We start from the raw sequence: 25,579 nt of genomic DNA, 5'->3' as shown, positions 1-25,579 counted from the left end.
TCAAATGTGGCTCACAAGCAAGCAGAAGAGGTTGTGGTAAGGAGCTTGGGGAAACCTGTGCTCTGTTTCCACTGCTGATGCAGGCAAAGGGAGTTGCTTCTGTTCAAATTGAAACTGTACTTTTCTTTAAAGAAAACCACAAAACAAACGCCCATCCCCCACCCCCCTAATAAAAAACATTTTAATAATATGGGAAAATCTTTACCACCTTTGTTGGTCTATTTTCATAAATCTGGCTTGCACTTGTTGCCTTCCAGAACAGAGTTTTTAATCCTTTGTATTTGTCTGGAGATGGGTTAAAGTGAGAGGGTTTTTATTTGATTTTTTTTCCCCCGAAGTTGTGGGGTTTTGGGTTTTTTTTTCCTATACCATGTTAGCTAGCAAGCCTGGTGCTGACAAGGCAGTTTGTCTGCTTTATCCAATCCATATACTGTGAGAGAGTCCAAGCTTATGTCTAAAACATACTTTCTTGTATGTACTGATATTTTAAATGTATTCTTTTTTATAAAGCCCTTTTTCTCTGGCTTGTTTTGTGATTCTGCTGAGAACATCGGGACAGTAGAACAAGATCATGCTTGAAAAATGGTTACTCTTTATGTCACTTCCATCTAGGCATGAGTTTTTACTGTATAATTATATAGTCTAGACGTTATTCCATTTTGGTAAAAGTAAAGGGTGTTACAGAATTTGGTATCTGTTGTATTGGGATGTTCTTTTCTTATTTTCCTTACATATGTTTGTTACATTTGTAGGTATGGGAAAATTGTATCCACGAAGGCTATTTTGGATAAGACAACAAACAAATGCAAAGGTATGTATGTTTATATTCACTTGAAAGTCCCAAATGATTCTATTAAAAATATGCTAATGTTTAATTTTAAAGTGCTTTTAACCTTTTTCTTCCCCCCCCCTCACCCCCTCCGCCTTCCCTAGTCTTATTTCTAAACCAGCCTTGCTCTTGCCCTGCTATATTGAGTACATTTCTTTCCAGTGGAGCTGGCAGACAGCCTGTGTCAGCGGAGCCGCCAAGCCGGAGTGAAGCTGACATGCACAGTGCTGGCTGGCAGTTCGCCTCTATTTTAAAAACAAAAGTGGAGTTAAAAGCAGCTTTTCCCCTTTTGCCTTGAGAAACTAGGGAAGCTCACCGAAGACCGTTCAACTCTACTAAGCATCTGAAAAAATTATATATTGTGGTAATCAGCTCCATTGATTAGAGTAGTTTAAAGCAGCACTTAATTACATGTTCCAATACTCTAATTGTGTTTTGTTGAATGTATTGGGAGTAAAGAGGGGGTTCATTTTCACCAAAGTAATTGTAGCTGGAAAGAAATTAGAACTCCTTCAGATGGTTTGGACACATCATCAGATCACTGATTTTCATCAGTCACTGCAACTGTGGTGAGATCATACATAGCCCAGCAACTTGCATGGTGGGAGAAGGTGTGGTAACAGACACTGATATATCAGATGTCAGACTTTCTTCTTGACAATTAAGAGGATAATTTTCAAGCAAAGTGAAGAATTAAGTCAGCTGATTTAGCAATGTTAATAAGCATAAAGCTCATGAATGAGCGCGAAGCTGATAGGTAGAACCAGAAGAAGAAAGTTCATCATTAATATGGAACTTAGAAGCAGTGCAAGGACTCAGCTTCTCAGCTCCCCATCTTAAGCAATTAAAGAGGTGCTGACAGTTCAGAAACTGAAATTTCTAGAAATTTTTTTCCCTAGCTTGTATGCAGATGTCACTGCATATATTATGGCTAGGAAAGAAGAGATGCCCTTTTCAATTATTTTAATTTGCTGATAAGTGTGACAGCACTTAACTGGTTTAGTCTGTCCATTCCCCCAGTTCCTGAAGGCTTCAATAGCTCAGTCAGTGATACAGGAATTCTCAAATTAATGTTTTAAGAGATTTAAGCTGACTTTTCCAATACAGGTTTAAAATCTCACTGGTAAAAAGCAGTACCTAACAGTCTGTTATAACAATACAGAGCAAGGTAAGGCTGCAGGGAAGCTCACTGTGTGTCATTGAAATTGCAGTAGGAACATAAGTAGGCAGAATGGAGATATCTAACTGGATTTTAACCAAAAGGTTGACAGCATCTCTGTCTCTTGCCAAAAAAAACCCAAAAAACGTACCATGGGATTTAAACTAACTGGTGTGATGAGGAATTGAGTTTATATATCACCTAGAAGATGGCAAAGCCAGCTGGAATGGCACACTTGGTATCAGAATGTAACTTCATCCGTATAGCACGCTGCAGTGGGGTAGTGTTGATAACCTGTGTTGTCATGGGTTTGGAGAGCTAGTTTTGGGGATGGAAAGCTAGTTTTGCCTTGGCAGCACAAAACTTTGTATGAGCTAATTCACTCTGTTTCATGTCAAGATTTAACAGTCCACAACACCACATGTTACACAGAACAATATGCTGCTTTCTTCAACTTCTTGGCAGGTTAAATAAACTTGCACTGATGTACAAGGCCGCTTGAGTTGTTTTTCCTGATTTAAGGACTTCAAAACTGATTCACTTATATCTTTACGCAACCTTTTTCTCCTCAGTAAGACAGTATTACTACCTTCTCAAGAATTAATTCCATTTTTTACTCTTCTAGGACTTCTTTTAACTGATACTTTTTTGTTTGTTTTCTTTTAACCCACCTTAGACATTGGAGAGGGATTCCTTTTAATATTTAAAGCTGTTCACTGATGGGAAGGAAGGGGGTTGAAAAATGTCGAGTTAGTTTTGTATCTAGGGGAAGTGTCTTCCAAACTCTTGACTGCTTTTTGGTGAGAATCATTTCATAGGTTGCATTAAAAATCCCAGCCTGTAAGGTCAGTGTCTGTAAAGGCTAAGGCATATTGCTGTTCAGGTGTTCTGGAATCCATTAGCTGTACGTTCTTGTACAGAATAAGAAAAGAAATTACTGAAAATATATAGAAATTGTTGCAATTAACTTTGAGTTTACTTTAGCATTTAAGGATTATATTAGATGGCATAGAAAATGCTTTCAGGACAATTTTTTACATCCTGGTTTCAGTAACAACAGTGGGAAAAACTCACTTGATTTCACTGAAGTTGAGTATTCGCTCAGTTTTTAAATTTAACTATTTTATGTACATACAATGAAGTAATTAATTAACCAAAAATTGGGTTGCAATGCAGCAGACATAAATCTTTTAAAATAAATTCCTCTCCAAGCTTTGCATAAAAGACATGTAACTTAGAGGCTTACTAGTCAGTTACTGAAACTGGACAGAGAATTTAGTTTAGAAAATGTAGTGCTTATGCTTTACTTTGTGATATCTCTCTCTGTGAAATAAACTCATGACGATGTCGCACTGGCTTTTAGAAGATACATACCAGATAACATAAAGCAAACCACCATACCACCTGTTAGCAATTTCAACAAAATCCCAATAATGAGTGGGCATAAGAAGGGACTTGTCCCTCTGGGGTAGGGTCCCCACCAGTTCAAGGTTGAAGGACAGATAGGTTTTTTGGGACTACACAAAGAACTTTGGAGTTCAAATTAGCCCTCTTCAACAACAAGAAAATTGTATTCAATAACCATGCTGGTAGCATATTAACTGTTTGATTATAAGCTGGTTGCCACCTGGTTTATGAAGTGTGTTTTTACATTTCAGGTTACGGTTTTGTCGACTTCGACAGCCCAGCGGCTGCTCAGAAGGCAGTTTCTGCTCTAAAGGCTAGTGGAGTCCAAGCACAGATGGCAAAGGTGAGTTACAGTAACGGGATAATTCTTGCAACAGCTTGTGAAGATGAACAAGGTTGTATGTTAGTAGAGCATCAGCAATGTGGATTTTCAAGTTTCAGGCCCTTTACAGAGCACGCAGAGGGTATATTAAGGTAGCTCATCTCAACTAAGGAAATAAAGAAACATAACAAGGAAAAGTCTCCACCCTGATCTGGTTGGATTTATGAGTTTGTTTATGATACTGTTTTTCCATTGGCTTTCTCAAAAGAAAGATTAGCAATGAAATTGTAATAACTACAGCAGGCTTAACGGTTTAAATACAACATTAATTCCAGGAACTGAAATAGTTCACAGCACTAAGGCATGAAAGATTTTAGAAGTTGCCTACTTGTTACTGAGGTTAGCAGCCTCACAAACTGAGGATGAATTTTTAAGCATGGCAAAATTTAACTTTGTGACTCTGTCTTCAGCCTTTCTAGTGTATTCTCTGTTACTTATATAAGTAAAATTTAAATTTTGTGATAGATGTCTTGAAATTCTTAGCCGACTCTTTCCCAACCTATTTCTGCATCAGGGCAAGCACAAGCATTATTAAAATTAAAGAAATCTGATCTTCTTTGTCTCGTATTTTTACTGATCCTTTCCTCTGAATCCAGCTATTAGCCAAAAGTGATCCTTAGAACAGTGCTTTTTCAGCACAAGGTAGGTTTCTCAAATCTATAAAATCAGGGAGATGATACATTAGTAATGATTTTGTCAGGCGTTCTTGTTGGGTCAGATGGCCTGGATCCAACAGGGTGCCATAAACACAGGTATAAATTTATTAAATAAAGAAAATATCACCAAAATAATCTGTCCATGTTATTTATGGTACCTCTTAAAGCAAATTTTTTGTGTTAGAAAATTATATTCTAATTACAAAAAATAATCTAGTAATTAAGTGATTATCTTGGAGGCTTTTTTTAATAAAGTAGTCTGCTGCAGTTCTAGCAAATCTTTTATAGTTATCCATTAGGTACAGATTTTTTTCAGATGAGATATTTTCCACAGCTTCTCAGCTGAGGAGAACAGTTAAGCTAACTACATAAAACGTCTTTGGATGGATTCCAGGGCAACAAAATGGAAACCATATGTTTCATACTTAATGCATGTTTCATTACAGCCATGACACAAACATACATGCTTACTGGAAAATGCTTGAGGTTCCTTTTTTTTTTTTTCTTCTTTTATAAGGTTTTATGTAGGTGTAATAAAGACCTTTTAATTAATCTTTAGGTTTTGGGTATGTACTTCCAAAACATACAGCAGATTTTTCAAAGCTTCTGTCTGCCATCTTATGGATATGATATCTAGGTAGGAGAGGAAAAAAGAGAATGTCAAGTCGTGTAAATTCTTTTTCCTAATGAATTTTGACGTCTGATTTGCCTTTTTGAGTAGATGGAGAAGGTCTAATAATTCACTATAGTAATTAATGAATAGTTCCTTATTTTTTCCCATAGTATCTTTTTCTGACTCATTTCCTCTGACAGTTAGCTAGAATATTACTAATATTTCTTTCTGTTAGCATTAATAAAAAGTGTGTGCCATAGTACCTGACAGTTTTAATTGATCTTTCTGACACTGTGTCAAGCCTGACGGCCTGTGGGAAATCTGTAGCTATAAAGTTTGCATTCTGGTGAAACTTGTTCTGCTTCTTAATGGAAAGTGTGTTTGAATTATTAAAAAAGTAACCTGATGAACAGTACCACAACAAACAGTCACAAGTGATTAAGGGTTGAGTGCTTTGATTTTTGCCTATTTTGAGCCACTGGGTTTCGTTTCTTTTTTATTTTTTTCCTGGGCACTACTGCTCTCCTTTTGTCTGAAAAATCCTGTTTGCTCTTGGATTCTCCAGACAGGGAATTGCCTGTCACTTATAGTTGTTTTGGCAGGATGAGCAAATGAGACTCTTCATGTACAGGACACTATAGAAGTTTTCTTGTGATTGTGTATTTAATATTTTATCCTTTTGGGTGTTACCATCAAGTGGGCTAGTTGCAGTGAAACTGTTCAGGCTTGAGTGTGAATGTCGCAGGGAATCACAGGGAAAGAGCTGGGGTTTATCAGTTGTCTGGCCAATGGATTTCCTTGCTGACCACCACAACTGCTTCAGTTTCAAAGAGAAATAAATACCTGTTGGCAGGATTTGTCCATATGAAGGTGGTGGTGTTGCACTGTGCCCAGGGGCAGCCATCAGCACCTCTCCTCAGTATTCTTGCCCTCTTTCCAGAGGAGATGATTGTCTCTCACCTTCATTCAGGAGGTGGAGTGGAAGGAAAGAGGCTGTATGTTGGTGAATTAGAAATTACTCACATTAGCAAGGTCATCTGCAAATACTAGTTTAGAAGAAGTGGTTCAGATTATAAATATATTAAAACCTTTGTTATTTGGTTTGTTGAGATAACTTTTAAATATTTGAGCTTTTCCTGTCCGTGGGTTATAAGATCACGCTGTACTCAGTGGTCTGCTTCCAAGCTGATTTGACTCCAGAAAAATGTAGTCTCACCCACTATATTTTGGCTATTGCTGGGCAGACCAGGAGGGCCTGGGGCCTGAGACATGGCTTTGGGCCAAATCCTGCCAATTATGTTCTAGGAATATCACTGCTGGTGGAGAAGTGGCCACCCCTCAGGAGATGTCATGGTGATAGTATCAGTGAAGGAACCCAGTGTCAGACCATCAGTCAAGAAACATTATGTCTTCAGTATGCCTTGAGTTATTCTGCTTTCTGAGATCTGAATTGGGGACAATTGACTAAGAAGGAGGAGCTTGGGAAGTGTTCTGCGCTGGCTAACAATATTTTCTGGTCATTACTGCAGTGGAGACGCCTCCAATGATTCCTGTTGGTCGGACAATGCTGCTAAGAGCTTACGTAAGGTGATAATGCATTGCCAGGGGATGGGAGTAGCTTTTGAATGGAAACCTAACGTGGAAGTAGTGGGCTATTGCCCCCTCCTCCCTTCACACTGAGTATTGCCAGCATTCACTCTTGTCACATATTTTTCAGTGTGTGCAAATGGCTGTAGAAAGCGATCAGGAGATGATCCTTATCTCTAAATTGGAGAGATGTGGATTTGATGGGTGGACCATCCAGTGGATAAGAAACTCGTTAACAGACCGTAGCCAAAGGGTGGTGGTCAATGGGTTTATGTCCAGGTGGAGGCCGGTGACAAGTGGTGTCCCCCAGGGGTCTGTCTTGGGACCAGTGCTCTTTAGCATCTTTATCAATGACATCGATGATGGAATTGAGTGCACCCTCAGCAAGTTTGCAGAAGACACCAAGCTGAGTGGTGTGGTAGACACCCCAGAAGGAAAGGAAGCCATCCAGAGGGATCTTGACAGGCTGGAAAGATGGGCCCGGGGGAACCTAATGAGGTTCAACACTGACAAGTGTAAGGTGTTGCACTTGGGCCAGAAGAATCCCAGACACAGATACAGACTGGGAGAAGAGCTTCTTGAGAGTAGCCCTGCTGAGAAGGACTTGGGGATTCTGGTGGATGAGAAACTTAACATGAGCCATCAGTGTGCTCTTGCAGCTCGCAAGGCCAATGATATCCTGGGCTCCATCAGAAGAGGGGTGGCCAGCAGGGACAGGGAGGGGATTGTCCCTCTCTACTCTGCCCTCGTGAGGTCACATCTGGAGTCCTGTGTCCAGGTCTGGGGCCCCCAATACGAGAAGGATGTGGAACTGTTGGAGGGGGTTCAGAGGAGCTACAAAGATGATTAGGGCTGGAGCACCTTCCCTATGAAGAGAAGCTGGGGGAGCTGGGCTTGTTCAGCCTGGAGAAGAGAAGGCTGTGGGGGGACCTCATTGCAGCCTTCCAGTACCTGAAGGGAGCTTATAAGCAGGAGGGGATTCAAGTTTTTAAAAGGGTAGGCAATGGCAGGACAAGGGGGAATGGATTAAAACTAAAGGAAGGAAGGTTTAGATTAGATACTAGGGGGAAGTTTTTTACAGGAAGAGTGGTGAGGGGCTGGAACAGGCTGCCCAGAGAAGTAGTGGATGCCCCGTCCCTGGAAGTGTTCAAGGCCAGGTTGGATGGGGCCCTGGGCAACCTTGTGTAGATCCAGGCCTGAGGTTGGTGGCCCTGCCTGTGGCAGGGGCGTTGGAGCTCTATGATCCTTGAGGTCCCTTCCAACCCATGCTATTCTATGATTCTGTTTCTATGATGTGAGCTGTAGTGGTAGCCAGTTTGCCTCAGGACCCAGTACAAAACCAATAGCTTATCTCTTTCTCTAGAGATAAGATACAGAAAGAGCAGATACATGTCTTGCAAGAGTACTGTTATTTCAAAGCTGGTTACTAAGTGCCTGAATGTCTAACGTTTTTTAATTCTCATTAATTTTAATTTCTTGAAATGTATTTAGATTATTGTCCTTACTCCTAAAGGAGTGCTTTGATAATAAACCAATAATAATAGTAACTTTAAAAGCTCTGATTTTACAGAGCTGTGCATTCTTATGTACGGTTAGTATTAGAGTCAAAAAGCTTTGCCCATTTTCTTTGTTAGAAAAGTTGTTATGGTTGCTGTCAGAATGAATTTTCTGAGAAATGTTTCTCTTCTCTTCCCCCACCCTGAAGGCAAAATCAGTAAGATAACTGTAGGTTTCTACGCTGTTCAGAGCAGATAGCAAATTACTTTGTTTAGGAAGATAGATGCACACAGAAAATCTACTGCATATTGGCATTTTGAATGGAGATTTTAAAAAATTGAATCATAGAATCATTTAGTTTGGAAAAGACCTTTAAGATGAAGTCTGACTGTAAACCTAATGCTGCCAAGTCCGTCACTAAACCATGTCCCTAAGCACCATATCTACATGTCTTTTAAATACCTCCAGGGATGGTGACTCAACCGCTTCCCTGGGCAGCCTGTTCCAATGCTTGATAACACAGTGAATAAATTTTTCCTAATATGCAATCTAAACCTCCCTGGTGCAACTTGAGGTCATTTTCTCTTGTCCTTTCACTTGTTATTTGGGAGAAGACACCAACCCTCACCTTACTACAACCTCCCTTCAGGTAGTTGTTAAAAGTAATAAGGTCTCCCCTCAGCCTCCTTTTCTCCAGGCTAAACAACCCCAGTTCCCTCAGCTGCTCCTCATCAGACTTGTGCTCCAGACCCTTCACCAGCTTTGTTGCTTTTCTTTGGGCATGCTCCAGCACTGCAATGTTTTTCTTGTAGTGAGAATGTGTAAGGGATGCTTTAGAGGTGGTGAGGTCTAAATGCTTTGGAAGTATGAGTCACCTAAATCCTCAAGTTTTTGACCTTGAACTAAACATAAGGCATTTGAGTCAGCGCTTGGACAAAATTCTGTATCATCAAGTGCTACTTAACTCAGTTCAACTGTAGTTACTGAAGTAACTGTGTTTCATATGGTTTGAAAAGTGGCCGTTTTAAATCTAAAATTGGATTTAATTCTTTTGGATGTGAACTAATATGTAAATATAAAAAGTAAAAATACAACAGACTCAGTGAGCCCAATCCTCCTGATTTTATGTTGTTGGAGACCTTGGCTTCCTTCATGCTTCCTCCACAATTCTTTCTCTGTTCATGAGGTTTATAGTTCACTCTATACAACTTTGTTATACTACAAGGACATCAAGACCATGTGTAACAAAAAAGTGATACTAATTCTTTTCCAGCTTGCCTTTTCCTATTTTATCTTTTTCTGTAGAAACCAAACTTTCCTTTAGGAAATGTATGCTGCTTAATACAGCACCCCTGAAAGCAGTCGTGGATGTTGAGGATTTCTGTGGTCAGTAACCTCATTAATTTGAGCCAAGGAATGCTGTTTCATGTCCTGATGTGCTTTCTGGGGGGAAAGACTCATTGTTTATCCATTCAGAGATTTCCCCACAGTTGCACGTTTTTGGGAATTTGGGCTCCAAATTGATGTTGTAATTTCCTTCCCTTTAAAATCTTCATGTCCACTGAAAGCAATCAAGCATGCTCCATACAAGAATATTGCATTAGCTCTCACATTAAAAAATCACTTAATATTTTCATATATTTTAGGCTTGTACAAAAAATTAAGGCCATTTTCAAAATTTTTTCTTATTTGAGTTGTCTCAGAGGAATGTCTGTGATGACAAAGCCAAGTGTGCTATACCATGATGTACTGCCTCTTCCACTGTTCTTAAGAAGCAGTTTCCGTTTCCTGGAGTGGTCTGTTGGCCCTCAAAGCAACAGACCAAACTCTAAAAGTTGTTGCTTGAGGTTGGGTTTTAGTTTGTGATAAATATTCACCCATTGTCTTGAGTTCACATCAATCCTCCAGAACCCAGAGGTGACACAAATTTGCAATCTGATGTTTACAAAGGCAGACTCGTGCAGCACTCCCTATGTGCTGGTAGCTTTATTTTTTTCTTTCCAGTTAAGTTCAATGTGTGTTTTGTAATGTTCTAGACTTCTTTAGGTGACTTTTTTTCAAGCATGTTTGGAACTGTCACACTATATAAAGTGTGAAATGCACAGCAGGTACAGGGTTTGGGGAGGGAAAGGCTGCTTACCCACTTGTCCTCATCTCTGAAACAGAAATCAAGGCTTTTCCACAGCTAGTAAACATAATCTATTAAAGGCAGTCTTCCTTTATGTTGTTGATGAAGAACATGGTTTTGAGTTTAGTAAAAATGAGAAACAGCTAACTTTTATGGCTTTTAATAATGTATTACTTTTTGTACTTGTCTTCACTGTGGCAACCTTCTGGAGAATTAAATCAGTTTTCTTTCCTACAGAGTAAAGTAAGAAAGTAAGTTTAGGTTACCATGGCAGCTAGTGCCCTTAATCTGACTAGAGAAGGTAGGCATATTGCAATTTTTTTTAATTCTGCATCTGGGCTTCTGAATGCCAAGGAACAGATTACAGGCAAACAGGAGCTAACTAAGGCAGACTTCTACAGCAGTTTTCAGTGACTGTTTTGTAAGAAAAGTTTTCTTTTTACCCAGTTTGTACTACTTTCTGAAAGCAATAGTACTAAATCTTACTGTAATAGACTAGTTTCAGTAAATATAATAAATTTTCCTCCTTTCATTCATAAAAGTTCTTAAAAGTCATTATAAAATAAATTGAAGGTAAGTCAAATTTTGCTTACCTGGGGGCTAAATGACCGTCATTTCAGGAATTGTATTTGCATTAAACCAGACCGTTTGCAACCACTTCCCTTGAGTACACAGCTTCAACCCACAAAAGTCTTATCTCAGTTGCGAAGCGGAGCTGTGGCTTGTTCAGACGAGGGTCCAGTGCCCTGTTGTGAACCATGGTGGGCTCATTCATCTTTCTGTTGAGGACAGTGGCATCTGTGAGCAAGATGCAGAACACCCCAGGAGCACCTTGGTACCCTTCTAGCAAAGAGAAAGCAAGAATGCCAAGGAGTAAAAAGGGAACGGATGGTTGCAGTGAAATTCTGATTCCAAACGTGAACACAGTGCTTATTGTAGTTCAAAATTCCTTCTCAGACAGTTCTTATTCTTCTTTGTAATACAGATGTGCCTGTGAAGATGAATTAAAATGTTCAGCTTATTAATCATATAGACTGTTTATGCAATTCTGGAGAACAAGTGAAGATTGTGGCAGTGATTTTTTTCCACTGAATTGTCTTGTTAACAGCCTGTGGTCAGACAGTATTAAAACTGTGGCTAAAACAGACATATTTCAGTGAGACACAGGCCAATTGTAAATTTTAAAGTAGTTTCTATACGAAGGCAGACAAGCATTTAATCCGTTCCCTATCAGCCAGAGGATCTTCCATGCTGTGAGCAGTGCCTAGTCACATGTTCCTGAATGGCTATCTGTTCGCTCTGACCTTACTTAGAGCAAGAGAAAACAGATGTCTTATCGTTTTGCCAAGTTTCTGGCTTGCAGTTTAGGAATGGTTCCACACGCACAGGGAGGTTTTTGTTAATTGCTTTCAGATGATGGTGGAGCATTTTGCATTATGTAGGACTCCTGATCACCACTTTTCTACAGAAATGAGCATTAGCAGTTGATTATTCCTATCTCTCATATAAGAAATACAGCATCTTATAGTCAGCTTATTAAATTAATGCTTTTTAGGAATAAGTGCATTCATCTGCAAGAGCACTGTTCTGCATCTCTCTGTTATTATGCTTTGCTATAGAAGTTCTGGAGATGTGGCTAGAGGTGTTTGGTGAAAAGAAACCAATAGAAATTTGCTGATGTGAATTCCTAAAAATAAGATGACTTAGTTTCCTCAGTAATAGGGATATGTAGAGTAGCCCACAAATTCCTTGACGTTGCCCATATTCTTCAAATATTGAGCACTTTCAGTGTCTTTCAGGACCTGCAGAAGGTTCTGTTAACTGAGGAGAACCCAAGAGATGTGAAGACTCTCAAATTTAAGCAGTTTTCCAAAATCACATAGAATTGAAAAAACACCCCAAGCTCTCAATGGTTCATTGGCTTATATTTTAATGTTAGCTTGCTAGCCTAAAGTAGGAAGCTTTCCACTGACTTCAGTAGCTCTTTTTAATCATTCCCATTAAATGGTACAAATTATTTCAAGAGATGTAAGATTTCTAAGGTGAAAGCAGGCTTAAGGACAGGAAAATATAAGCACAGGAAAAAACCCTACCTTTGAAGGCAAGGTTTGGTGCGAGTTGTTATGTTTGCATGTATTTTTTCTGAATTCCAGAGTAAAAATGAGAAACTTCAGTATCAAAGGAATTATTTTTTCTCTCCTGAAACAAAACTCTGATAACCATGTGAATTGAACTATAGTTAGGCAGGTTTCAGTGAGGAAGTCAGTCAGTCACAGAGCTTAATATATTCAATTGCTGTTTGCCAGAGAGGCAGAAGGATGAGTTTAAAAGTGTCTCTCCTAACTTCCTGATTTTTTTAACCATGTAATCATTTTCCGTGACAAAACCTTGTATAAAAGCAAACATCTGCTTGTAAGGTGCATTTTGTGTACGACAGGGTAAAGATGGATGGGGAATCCTAGTTGTGGTTGCCATTTGGAAGTCAGCTTGGAAATCCACCATGTCCTAAGGGGAAGGAAATGACTTGCTACTTATGATCTCCCAAAGTGTACCCAGATAGACGTTTAAGGGCGTAGTAGTCTTGTGGAGATGATAGTAGTTGCATGATGATGTAAGTAATTAACAGGAGAAGAGGAGGTGTTTTGCACATTAATAAGCATATGTTTTATGCTGCCAAACTGTATAAAATTCCACATACTCTCCTGGAAGAGTTTAGTCTTGCTTTAGGTCTAACCCAACAGTATTATCATAGTATAGTAAACAAGGTCTTCAGAGAACCAATGGTAGTCTTTTTTTTTCAAGGAAGATAAAGTGGATTACGTGAATCTATCCTGACTCAGCTGGACTCGATGATCATAAGGATCTGTAAGATATTCAGTGATCTGTCCTTATAGCTGAACTGCTGCTGCTCCCCAGTGTACCTGTGGGTTTGCACCTGCTGTGTAGATACAGCCTTGGTGCTCTGTGGAATGTGTTTGTGGGCATTTGAGCTGTTTTGTTCTGGGACAATTACAGGTAAATGACATTTCAGCTTGTATCCCAGAATCCCGGTGTGACATCCTCACCTGCTCTTGTTGTTCCTCTCCCATGTTTGATGTCTTTACCAGTTCTAGCTATGGGCATATGTAGGCGTATCTTCAAACTCCCCTTTTTCCACTGTGGTCAGTATGTTCTGTCAAAGTATCAAAAGCAGAAATAACTGAATCCCTGGGAGTGTTCAGGCTGTAATAGACTGACATAGAGAAAGGGTCAGGAAAGCAGAAGTAAGGCCTTTCCAGTCATTCATTCAGCACACAGCTGACCAAAACCCAATGTAGTTACTAATACAAAATGCAGATTGATTCATGGGCCGCAAGTCATTTTTTTCCATCACAAAATGCTTTCTGTTGAGAGAAAGCGGTTTCCTTAGAACACTTTCACCAGATGAGCTTTTTTTTCTCCGTTCCTAAAGCATTTGCCGTGTGGTTTAGTGGTGAAGTCACTAATACTCTTTCAAAGTTGAGAATTCCCTTCTCTAACAATGTTGTCACATGATTTTGTGGTATGAAGTTTTCTTTCCAGGTGAACAGCTAAAAAATAGAGCTTCCCAGTGTGTATGGAGGAACATCTTCATGTGTTAGAGTGAATCGCAGCAGGTCTTTGCATCCCTTTTGGCAAGGAAAGCTTGTGAATCAGAATATAATGCCTGTAGAAGGCAAAGCATAGTAACACCCTAGGCTGGAACAGAGCCCGAGAGATGGGGAACGTCATCTTCCCCAGTTACCTGGATGAGAGGTTGCTCTGACATCTTTCAGTTGACTGCCTTATCTTTCTCTGCTAGGTGTTTCTGAATGTAAGCATTTCTTTTTTGCATGTAAATTACTTTTTTATTAGTGTGAGCAAAATGGGGCCTTTTTTATCTTTCCAAATTTTCTTAGGCTTTTTAGTGAGAATGTTTTTTATAATATAATTCAGACTTTCTGATATAGAATAAAAACATTAGTAACAAATTAGATAAAAATAGGCAAAGGGTCTGGTCTTCCAGCTTGTATACTGTTTCTGTATTTTTTAGGCAAGTTTTAAGATATTTGTGTGCATTATCTTTTACCGTTTATAATAAAAAGTGAAAAAAAAAATGATTTTTTTTTTTTTTCTTTCAAATACTATTCTGAGTTTCAGGAAATTATGCTACAGTTACAAATGCAATTTTGCAATACTTGTGGCTAAAACCTCCTATAAAGCTTTTGCTAATAGAGTTCATTAAAGAAGGAAGTAAGCCTGCACATCTCAAGGTACAAATCCAAATTGACTAATGCAGTCTAAGTAACAAACTAATTCTAAAAACATGAAAGCTGTCTTCATTTCACATTCCTGCCTGAGGAAATGTGGACTGTATGTCAAGGATGTCACTACTGTATAGCAGGTTTTCCCATCACAGTTGAAGACTTCCCAGCAATGTTGGTGAGGCTGTACCTCAAATACTGTATTCAGTTTTGAGCCCCTCACTACAAGAAAGACATCGAGGTCCTGGCCCATGTTCAGGAAAGGGCAACCAGGCTGGTGAAGGAGCTGGAGAACAAATCTTATGAGGAGCAGCTGAGTGAACTGAGGTTGTTTAGCCTGGAGAAGAGGGGGCTGAGAGGAGACCTTATCACCAGCTACAATTACCTGAAAGGGGGTTTTAGAGAGGTGGGTGTTGGTCTCTTTGCCCAAGTGACAGGTGATAGGACGAGGGGGATTGGCCTCAAGCTGTGCCAGGACAGGTTCAGATTAGACATTAGGTAAAAATTCTTCACTGAAAAGGTCATTGGGTATTAGAACAGGCTGCTCAGGGAGGTGGTTGAGTCACCGTTCATGGATATATTTAAAAGATGGGTAGATGAGGTACTCAAGGGTATGCCTTAGTAGAGGACAGGTATAGTTGGACTTGATGATCTCAAAGGTCTTTTCTGACTTAGTAGTTCTGTAATGAATGTTAACATCAGTTCCAACCTCTCAGTAAATCCATTTTCTTGTCTTCTCTTTGAACTGATTTTCTAATATGAAAGAGGAATCAGATAATTTAAATCACAAACTTCTGTTGGGTGCATATTCCCACTAGGTAACGCAGGATAAAACATACTTAGCAGTCAAATGCCATTTCTAATGGACTGTTAAGGGACTGACGGGGATAACACTTGGACATTGGAAAAGTATGCTTTATAAGGTGTGTGTGATTTCAGTGTGGCTAGGAATTAGTCGTGTCCATGGCATGGTGTGAAGATCAGGAGGGTGTAATGGGAACATACTTCCCATTTGTAGGTCCTTTGATGCTGACATTTCTTAAAAGTCTCTACAGAAAACTTGAAATGACTCTTTAAATGAATGTGAGACTTGGCTTGAAAATGCAATTAGTGGAGGTCCATAAGCACAGAATTTGCTTCTTCATTTTTAACGGTTATGGGGTTTTTTTTAGGTTTTGGAATATAAGAATGGATTTCTGTGCCTAAAAGGCATGACCTCCCTCCCCAGCCTCCACTCCTTATTTTTTTTCTTTTTTTTTCTTCTTTTTTTGTCCAAGGGAAAACAAACCCCAGCTGAGAGCTAATATCCAGGATAGGAGATTATTAAATAATGCAATATACTACCAAAGGTTCAAAAGTGTTATTAATGTAAGGGCAGCTTAAGGACAAATTGATGTCTAATCTGTGTCAGAAGGTATCACCATCCATACAGGTATCATGACTTTAATAAATGCTTTAATTTGAGTAGGAAGGTGTTGTGGTTTTGCATTTTGTTTTCTGGTTTGATTCAAACTCCCCTGTAAATCAGTTAACCCTCTCGTATGGAATGAAAATACACTGAGGGATACGCCAGCAGAATTGTGTTTGTTTCAGGTCATGTAATTCCTAACGCCAAAAATGTTCTGCAGAGACTATATCTATACAGGGTGCCACACTGACAACATCAAAGTTTTGCACAACTGTGAGGGTCAAGTTAATATAGATCTGTGTAGATGCAGGATGTATTTCATCAGGGAGTTTGGCCAGGAGTTAGGGGTATGAGAGCGATGTGAGATGCTCCCTAACCACAGCTGAAGAATCAGTGGAAACAATAAATCTCAACAAACACGTTTATTTGATTGAGATGGAATTTGGTGGTACATACATAGATTACACAAAGCAGATAGCCTAAGGTCAGGGGAATGGCAAAGATGGGACTATGTCTCCTCCCTTATCTCCTGTTTACCCTTGTCTCTCATTTTGTTTAGAGAAAGTTTTTGTATTATCTAAATATATTATGTAAAAGTTTGATGAAAAATCAAAATGTTCCTATGTGGGAGAAGTCAACAGTGTCCCTACTCATTTCTGTGTGTATCAGCCTATTCTGGCAATGTACATACTCTTAAAAGCATTGTCTCCTTTTTTCCCCTGTGTTATTTTCAAGTTGTCATTCCAATCTATTCTCTTTTTAATTTACATCTGGCTTTTTAAATGTCTTTCCACCAGTCTTCTATTTCCTTGTTGGCTAATTTCTTTCCTTTGTCTTGTTTTTGCCTTTTTTTTTCTTCCAGAAAAATCTGAAACATGAAGTTGTAACAGAGACTATAAACTGGTCAATTATTCACCTTTATCTCCACTTAAAAATGTCATTGTCAGCAGTAATAGGAGAAGGGGAGCTATTCTCAGGAATGCTGTGTACAGTGAGAGAATATGGAGGTCACTCATACTAGAGAAGAGCAGCCTTTAGAAAGGGACCTGAGAAGTAGAAATCTGTACCAGTAGTTATACGTAATTGTTATATTTTATATTAAGAATGTCTTTCCAGTGGCAACAACAGTAACAATTGTTTTAAATTCTCTTTCAGCAACAAGAACAAGATCCGACTAACTTATACATTTCCAATTTGCCGCTTTCAATGGATGAGCAGGAGCTGGAGAACATGCTCAAACCGTTTGGGCAGGTCATCTCTACGAGGATACTGCGGGACTCAAGCGGGACAAGCCGTGGTGTTGGCTTTGCAAGGTACTTCAGTGCAGTTAGCTGCCCTGGCAGCTTTTCCCCTCTTCTTTCTTTTTGGTTTTTTAATTAAAAAGACAGAAATGGGAGGAAGAGGCCAACATTATTGAAAATGATCAAGCTTTTATAGAAAAAGGAGATGTAGATGGAGATACCAGCTCTGTTTTGTTAATTATTCCCTTGGTAAAGTAAATATGTCTCTGTCTCATCTCGCTTAGATGAGTAAATCTGAATCGGTTGCTTTTATTGGATGACTATCTAGAGTAAGAGTTCGACTATCTAGAGTAAGAGTTCGTTCTCCACCACTTCCTCCTCTGTACTACTTTCTCCTGGATCTCTGAGCCATTGAGCAAGAGTTGTGCAGTAGTTCACAGAAACTTGTGGAACATTTCGTGACTTTGAGGCTTGAATTTGGGACTGGAGACCAAGAGAAGAACCTCTCCTCCCCTCCTCTGGTTTTGTTTGGGTTTTTTTCTTTCTTCATTAGTTCCTCTGAGAAAATCAACTCATCATTGCCCTTTGAAGGTCAGCCCTTTGAATTTTCTGGCTCATTAACATGTTGTCATCTGGGAAAGAAAATATTTTTATTCACTTACAGTAAATCTCACCTTAAAATATTTGACAGCTTGGTCAAATATCTCTCCCAAATCAACAATATTTTCCATAAATTAGTAGATACCTCCCAAATACTCTGTACATGTGAGTCTAGTTTTTCTCTTAGTTAATTCGGTTATTTGTTCTGGGGTCTCTTCAGCAAAACCTTTTCTGTGCTTTTCTGACACTTTTCTATCTCTTATTAAGTCCTGCTTTAAAACCTAGTATGGCAATCAAAATTTGCAGGCTTTAGATTGGAGATTTCCATCAGCAAAAATAGGGGTGTGCTTTCAGCAAAGAATTGGGATTCTGAATATTTGGTGTAAATGTCTTAACGGTCAAATTCCAGTAATTCAGATGTTCAGCCAATATTAAATTAGCTCTGTATTCGAACGAACTGCAGAACCTAAAATTAATGCACAGGACAAATTATATTGCCTGATGAAGCCAGAATTTGTAGGGATTGTTTTCCCTGTGAGTCAGCTATTTATTTATTTATTTTAAAAATTACCTCCACACCCTCCACTCTGATTTATTTGCTTGGTAAACTGTTGAGTTTCAAGAAGATACAACAAAGGAGTAAAATTTTTAAAAAGTGGAATGATATTCCTTTAACTCTGGTTTCTTCCAAAATTTCTCCCTGTCCCCTTTAAATAAATCAATAAGCATTTATAATATTTTTTGTGTGTAAATTTAATTAGGCATTTTTATTTTATTTGTACACTTGTATTTTTTTCATATAAGCATATGCATAAGTTTTTGAGTGGGAACTGCATACAGTTATACACAGAATATGTCTCTGTGTTTTTGGATGATGTACAAACCAATATTTACCCCAAAGTTGTATTTACTAGTATTGAAAAATACAGACACTTGCTTTAATGCAGCTTTTGCTTTTTGACGCTATGAAGGGCAGGCAGAATCCAGTAGAATGCACACTAAAATTCAGTATGTATTATGAATTTATTCAGTCTTTTCTTCCTAAACTTGCTTACCAACCTTACCTTGAATTAGTGGTATTTTAGGAGTGCTTTTATTCTAATATAGCCAGAAGTGGTTTAGAATTGTATGTAAAAGTCCAAAAGACATGTATGTATCCAAAACCTCACTTACGTTGAAGACATTAGAAGATATTAGTTTTAACGTAAATGTTTTCTCAATATGTTCAGTATTATGTCTCGTATGTTTTATATGTATACATAAATGTGAAGTTATTTTAATATACATTTTTAAACTACATACATATATTATACATAATGTATAGAATAAACTGTTGCAGTCATATCTAATCAGAATTTCTCCCCTTCTGCAAGGTACGTATTGGAACATTTTTGGAAAATAATAGTTAGTTAAAATTGTCCAAGAAACATGTAGACATTAAATAAAGATTTTAATTTTTTGCCTCTGGGAGCATTTTATTAGGTTAATAAGAGGTAATATATTTTATCAAGTCCAGACTTGAGTCTGAAACTAAATTATATTGTTTGTTTCATGTCAGAAAAAAAAAATTTCTTTGATGCAGATCCAACAGTCCAGAACTTCTGAAAGTTCTCTAGAAGGCATTTTTGAACCCATGAAGAACACTTCTTGTTTAGTTTTTTAATGTTTTTGCTTGTTGTCTATGGCGGTATTTTGTTGCCCCGTGCAGAAAAGCTACAGAATTACAAAGGTGCCAAGGCTCAGTAATTTTTAGTACTGCTGCTTTGCAGCTGAGGCCATTGGCTTAACTTACGGATCTGAATTCCAGAACTTAATGAAAAAAACAAAAAGAAAGTCTCTATTCAATATTATCCTGATGCAGAAGATATTCTTTTAAAGTGAATGTGCTTATACTTGCACGTCTCAGTCATCCATTGCAGCTTAGTCCAAGGTGGCAGTTAGGACTGACACCTCCACACTACCACAAAAGGATGTAGCTTCAACCTTTGGAGCCACTCCCAGACTAGCAGTAGTTCACCAGTCGTCCATCCAGTCTATTAAGTCTAGTTTTGACAACATAAGTGCACAAACCTGTTCAGGATGCTGGGTAAATTCTCATTAGTTGTCAGAGCTATGCTGTTATTGGTTCCTGTTTTGGAGGTTACTTGGAGACACTTAAAAAGAGACGGGTACATCATTTAGTTGGGATGGTAAGTATAAGCTACAAGCTGCAAAGGCAGTTTGGGCCATGCAGCTAGGCACATTGATATTTGAGTTTATTACTCTTAAACTGTACAGACACTTCAGAATCCTCTCTCAAAGTGGCATTCACATTTGTTGTATATATCGTGGAGACAAAGGATTCATTTATGAGTGACTGTTGGTCTTTCTGCTTCTTCAAGACAGCATAGGCTCTTTGTACTGCAGCTCTCCAAGTTACCTTTTCCCTTATGTCTCAGTAAATCAGGGTATTGTCCTTGTAGCTTGGTGCTGGCTTTGGTCTCATAGTGCATAAAATGTTAACTGAGCTTAGTTTTACCTTTCTGAAGTTCTGTGTTCTTAGAAAACATCCTTTCTCTTGCTCACATGTGGGAAAGCAGGCTACAAAAGCAAAGCAAGAAAATGCAAGAAATATGCTTTAAAAAAATCACAAATGTGGGAATCTGGATGAGTGTTTAATTTATGCAAATTATTCTTTATTTTCTTAGGATGGAGTCAACAGAAAAATGTGAAGCAGTGATTGCTCATTTTAATGGAAAATTCATAAAGACACCAGCAGGAGTTTCTGGTATGTTGCATATATTTCTAACAAGATGTATGAATGGGTTACTGCTTACAGAGTGGAAGCCTGCTACGCTGATTGTTGTATCTGGCTTCTCATTCAGAGGCAGGCTTATTAAAATCAAACTGTGTCTTGTTGGATGACTGTAATACTTGCTCACTTGGAACACAGTATATCATTTTTCTACTGTAAACCTTTTCTAGGAATCTAGTAGTGTTCAGACTAGCAGCTACGATACCTTAAACCAGCTGTGCACAAATTTACATCCCACATAATCCCAGTTGAAGTATGTGTTGTATGTGTATCAGAACAGAATTTGGCTGGTTGTCCATGGACAAGTATTTTTTTGAGAGACACAGAAATGGACTATTTTGCCATCTGTTGATGATATTTTTGAAGTAATTTTTTAAAAAGAGATTTCACTAGGGAAAAAAAAAGATTCTGCAGCAGTGCCTTAATGCCAGGCACTTCCTCTTGCTCTGGAGCTGTGACTCTCGAGTCGAAGTAGGCTTTGAGGTCCTTCAGGAAGATGGAAGGAAGTCAGTGAAGAATGTTACTTCTAGAAATACTGTGCAAGGCAAAATGCAGAGAAGCTACGTAGGGCAACTTTGTCATCACACCGAGTTCCTCATCAGTTTGCCTGCTTTGTCAGCACTGTTTCTAAGCGACAAAATGTATATTCCAGAAACACATAAAAATGAGGAAAGGAAATTCAGACCAGCAGAGTAAAATGGAAAGAAAAGAGGACAATAAAGGAGGAAAGAATTCATGCTTGACATTCCAGGCAGCTTTCAGTAACCATTTTACTGAGAATCCCAAGTGTGACTTTTATGGATTTCATTGTCGATGTGGTTGTTGAAGCCACCTTTATCCTGATTCTGAAATGTTCTCTGCAGCCAGATCCTGACACTGAATAAGAGAAAAGCAGCGCCCAGCAGGCAGACAAGAATGCAGCTTGTTTAGTGAAACTACGTACATCTCTCATCCCTGAAAGATTATTCCAGTGCAGGGCAGCCTGTGCTGCGGTAGGGATGGAAAGCTGCTTCAGAGCACAGGAAACCACTCCCTACACCAACACTATTCTAACGCAGGGTTTTGACTTCCCTGGCTGGGCTTTTGCAGATCCTTTGTGTTGAGATTGATTGCTGAGATCATTTACTTAAAACTCTGGTATATGTAGGGGCTGTAGCATTTACTTTTCTCTTTCATATATTTAGCAATCTGTGTTTTATGGGATGGAAAATCACTTTAGGGGCAAAGAGATCATGAAGTGATTTGCTCTGAACGCTGACAGTGCTCTGATCCACCCTCCGTGATTAGTTTTATAGAGCTGCTATGGCTTGGACGTAATTAAGAGTAAAAAGCATGGAGAAATCAAGAGGAAACATGTAGGGGTTTCTGTTCCAGTAGAACCAGCAAAAAGCTGTAACAGAACCTCCTATTAGTGCTTTTTAGTTTGCTTGGGTTTACTTTCACTTGCATTATCCTGTTCTCAGTGAATGAGCTGTCAAGCATGTCATTGCTAATATGTTCTGGCTCTACTGGCCATTGCTGAAGCTGGAGCTGCACCCTTGTATGATCGGGTTCAGCCAGGTAGAAATAAGAAGTTGCTGCATGGAACTGCAAGAATGATTTCTGCAATGTGGAGGAAAACATTTACCAGAAAAGTGGGATTAATTTGTACAGAACTGGTGATTGTCAGAAAGTGGATGCTAAAGAGGGGTCTGAAGATGTAATCCACCTTGCAGGCTGAACTTGTAGAGCATACCTGCCATTTTACTGGGTTTTCTTGTCTAAAATACGTGAAGCAGCACACTCCTCCCAAGACTGCTGTATCTTTGCTGTCAGCTGTCCTTGTGATTACTGAGTGTCTAGATCTATTGCTCAGAACTAGGTAACTGTCTTTCAGACATTTAGTTAAGTGAGATGTGTCCCACCCTCCATGACTCTGAAAAACACAGCTAATTAGGTGTATAAAGGAGTCCTGACAACCTTGTTTATTAAGACACACAATTTTGTGGTGCAGGGTACAGCCCCAACTCTACTTTTCCATGTTGGTGCTGTGAAGTTACATTTGTCCTTGGAAAGGTTTTTATGGAGTTCAAATTCTTCCTGGAGTTCCTTACCACATAGCAAGAACAGGCCCAATAATGGAATCTTTTTAGAGGATGCAGCTTATGCATAATATTATAATGCAGGCTGCCAAAGTGTGGGGCAGTCATGGGGTGACTGTGGTCTTGGACTACCTGCACAGAGAATAGTGGATATAATGGGAAAGCTCTTGGACAAACAAAGGTTAGGGAAATGTTTTGAAATAGATTAGCATCCTTCAGGGTTGGAGTGGAGCAAGTTCAAATACATAAAAAATAAAATCGTAGAACTGGAACTATGTTTAAATTAAAACATTGTGTCCTAGAAACTTGGCTAAAATCAGCAAAGGGAGCTGGCTATAAAAACAGTGTTATCAGGATGAGGAGGGTAGGAGAGACGGGCCTATAATGAAATAGGTGTGGGAGGAAGAACATCTGTTCAACAAAAACATGCTTTCATAATGCAGCTTTGTTATTTTAACTAAGCTTGGATTTAAATGGAAGAATGGGTTAAACACAGTTATAGGAAGTGTAGGTGAAACCAGCTCAGGAGCATGAGAAGACAGGACAGAAAAACCTCTGTGAACCTGAGAGGGACAGAGGTAGCACAGCACAGTCACAGCATTGGCTGTTGAGTTGAGTAAGAGACCAGGTGTTGGTGACACTGAACAAGCTGAACCCAGATGTAACAAGCTACTCAGGCTTTATTTCTGGCTCCATATTCACTTAACAAAATATATTCAATATTTAGTGTGTCCTTATTTGTCTTCAGTCAGGAAGAAGGAACGTTGATAGCTTGGAGTGCTTTTGAATGCACTGCAAGTTGGTATAATCCTAGAACTCCTAGGAGTGGTGTATTAGTTTCACCACTTGAACAAGTCGGGGGCTGTACTTTTGCTATGTGAGTTAAGGACTTCCATTTTTGTATTTAGTTCTCAACTGTATGTTTATTACATGATTGCTATAATCTTGAAATAATTTATGCATTTAGTTCTACTTTGCTCTTTAAAGAATGATTGTTTTCAGTGAATAATGTGATACTTAATGCTTTTCTGCTCTCCCGTGAGACATGATCCTCTTGACATGAATTGGAGGAAACAGTAACTAGACTATTATAAGGAGCCAAGACAGGGAAGATGAATAGTGAGGACAGAGCAGCACGCTTGGCCTTCCTCCTCTGAAGATGATACTTAATGTTCACTGTCTTTTTGTCTTGTGTTGGACCTAGAATAATTTTAGAAACGCTCTGCTGGGCGAAATCATGAAAAGCATCTTCTCCCTATCACAGCAGCATGTAGCTACATGATGATACGTGAGAATAATTATATAAATAATTACAGAAAACAGTTGTTCTATGGCATATGTAAGGTATGTGTAAGTCTGAGTGCATTTTCCTCTTTTACATTTAAAATTATAAATACAGAAGTTAGTTTCATGCATTGCATAGGCTTTATGGATTAGTAGAGATGTCCCTGCTCACTGCAGGGGAGTTGGACTAGATGACCTCTAAAGGTCCCTTCCAACCTTATGCATTCTATGGTTATTTAACACTTTGACTGAAAAATAACTTGGGTGATTTTGTTTTAATGGGTGTAAGGTAGAGAGCATTTTTTCTGAGCAACTCATACCATCTTTGCTTCAGGAATGGTGGGTTATGGTGATGACCATAAAATTGGGTCATCCATGACCCACTCTCCTCTTCCTACTTAGGACAAATATTGTTTCGCTCAGGTTTGTTGTAGGGAGGAAATTGAAGACAAGTGTGAGAACCGTGCTCCTACTTGTAGACTAGGAGGTCCACTCGGTATAGTACTTGCTACTGTTTGAAATTCTTCTGGTCTTGGACATCTTTCTTGTGCAGGAGAGGAGTGAAAAGGGAGCCTTGAAGTAGTTACCTTGTGGCAGTTGTTTTTTGAGCTGTTTCTATTTACTTACCTTTACAAAGTATCCAGCACTGCAGATCGCTGTGTGGTAAATTAAAGCCTCTTGACCATAAACTCACATTTCTTAGTTATTTTTCACAGATCCTTTAGAAACAATCCATGAACCACTGTCTGTAAACCACTGCTAAAGAGTATCAAGAGGTCATGGTGCTGGTGTTACTTCTGATTGTCACACTGAAGGCAGAGGAACCAAGATTTTACCCATTAAAGATTAGAAGCTTTCACTGCTCTAGTTCTCATCGTTTGTAATTGCTGCTTAGTTTTTAAAAGCAACATTGGAATTGAATAGAAAAATGCTATTTAAAACCACTCAAAATACACTCCTGTGGCAAATTACTAAACCCTGTGTAAATTATTAAAGAAATGTAACCCTGAACACTGCATTTAAGTGAAGATTAGGATGGTAAGGAGTATATATTTCATTTTAATTTAAACATATAAAGCTACTGAAATCTGAGATCTTGGTTTGTGCTTCTTTTTTAATTCCCACAGCTTTTGGCAAAGGTTTCTATCTGCACAGCCTTGATCTATCATTAAAGTGAAGTTTTAATGTTAGAATTCATTAGTCCCATCTGCTCTCTTAATAGAAAATAAGCAATGAAAGTCACCAAAGGATGCAGTTTAACTGAAAACTGATTCAAATGATAGTATTTTTAAGCTATTTTGTTGTATATTTTTAATATATGAAAGCAGGATTTATTGAAAAGTTGATAAAATTAGCTGTGTAAAGTCAAGGGTGTAAGCACAAAGCCCAACATAACATCAATTTTGTTCATGCATTTGTAGTATCACATATTTGGGTAGACACCAAAGAACTAAACAAAGACTGAATTCTAACGTATACGTGGGCACAACATATGTATGACAAGGAAGTATTTACTCTCTGGACAAACAATTGCATTCACATCTTTTTTTACTGTAAAAACATCAGCGTTAGAGGAGGGTGATTCAGGGCAGGAGGAGATGGTCAGCACTTTGCCACAGCCACGTTGTACAGCTCTGACCTGCCGTTGAAG

General features: G+C 38.7%; 1 protein-coding gene across 2 annotated transcripts in view; it reads left to right on the top strand.

The window, feature by feature from the left end:
- RBMS1 (RNA binding motif single stranded interacting protein 1) overlaps window positions 1–25,579 on the top strand; it is a 74,409-nt gene that overhangs the window by 32,917 nt on the left and 15,913 nt on the right. For both annotated transcript variants that reach the window (XM_084265740.1, XM_084265739.1), the window contains exons 3-6: window positions 753–811; window positions 3,647–3,738; window positions 17,084–17,241; window positions 20,457–20,536. In XM_084265740.1, coding sequence (XP_084121866.1) covers window positions 753–811; window positions 3,647–3,738; window positions 17,084–17,241; window positions 20,457–20,536 — 389 coding nt within the window. The remainder of the gene's footprint in view (window positions 1–752; window positions 812–3,646; window positions 3,739–17,083; window positions 17,242–20,456; window positions 20,537–25,579) is intronic.

This window comes from Gallinula chloropus (assembly GCF_964237585.1).
Source record: "Gallinula chloropus genome assembly, chromosome: 5".
In the NCBI taxonomy this organism is placed as follows: Eukaryota; Metazoa; Chordata; class Aves; order Gruiformes; family Rallidae; genus Gallinula; species Gallinula chloropus.
This window is presented reverse-complemented; position numbering and strand designations above follow the sequence as displayed.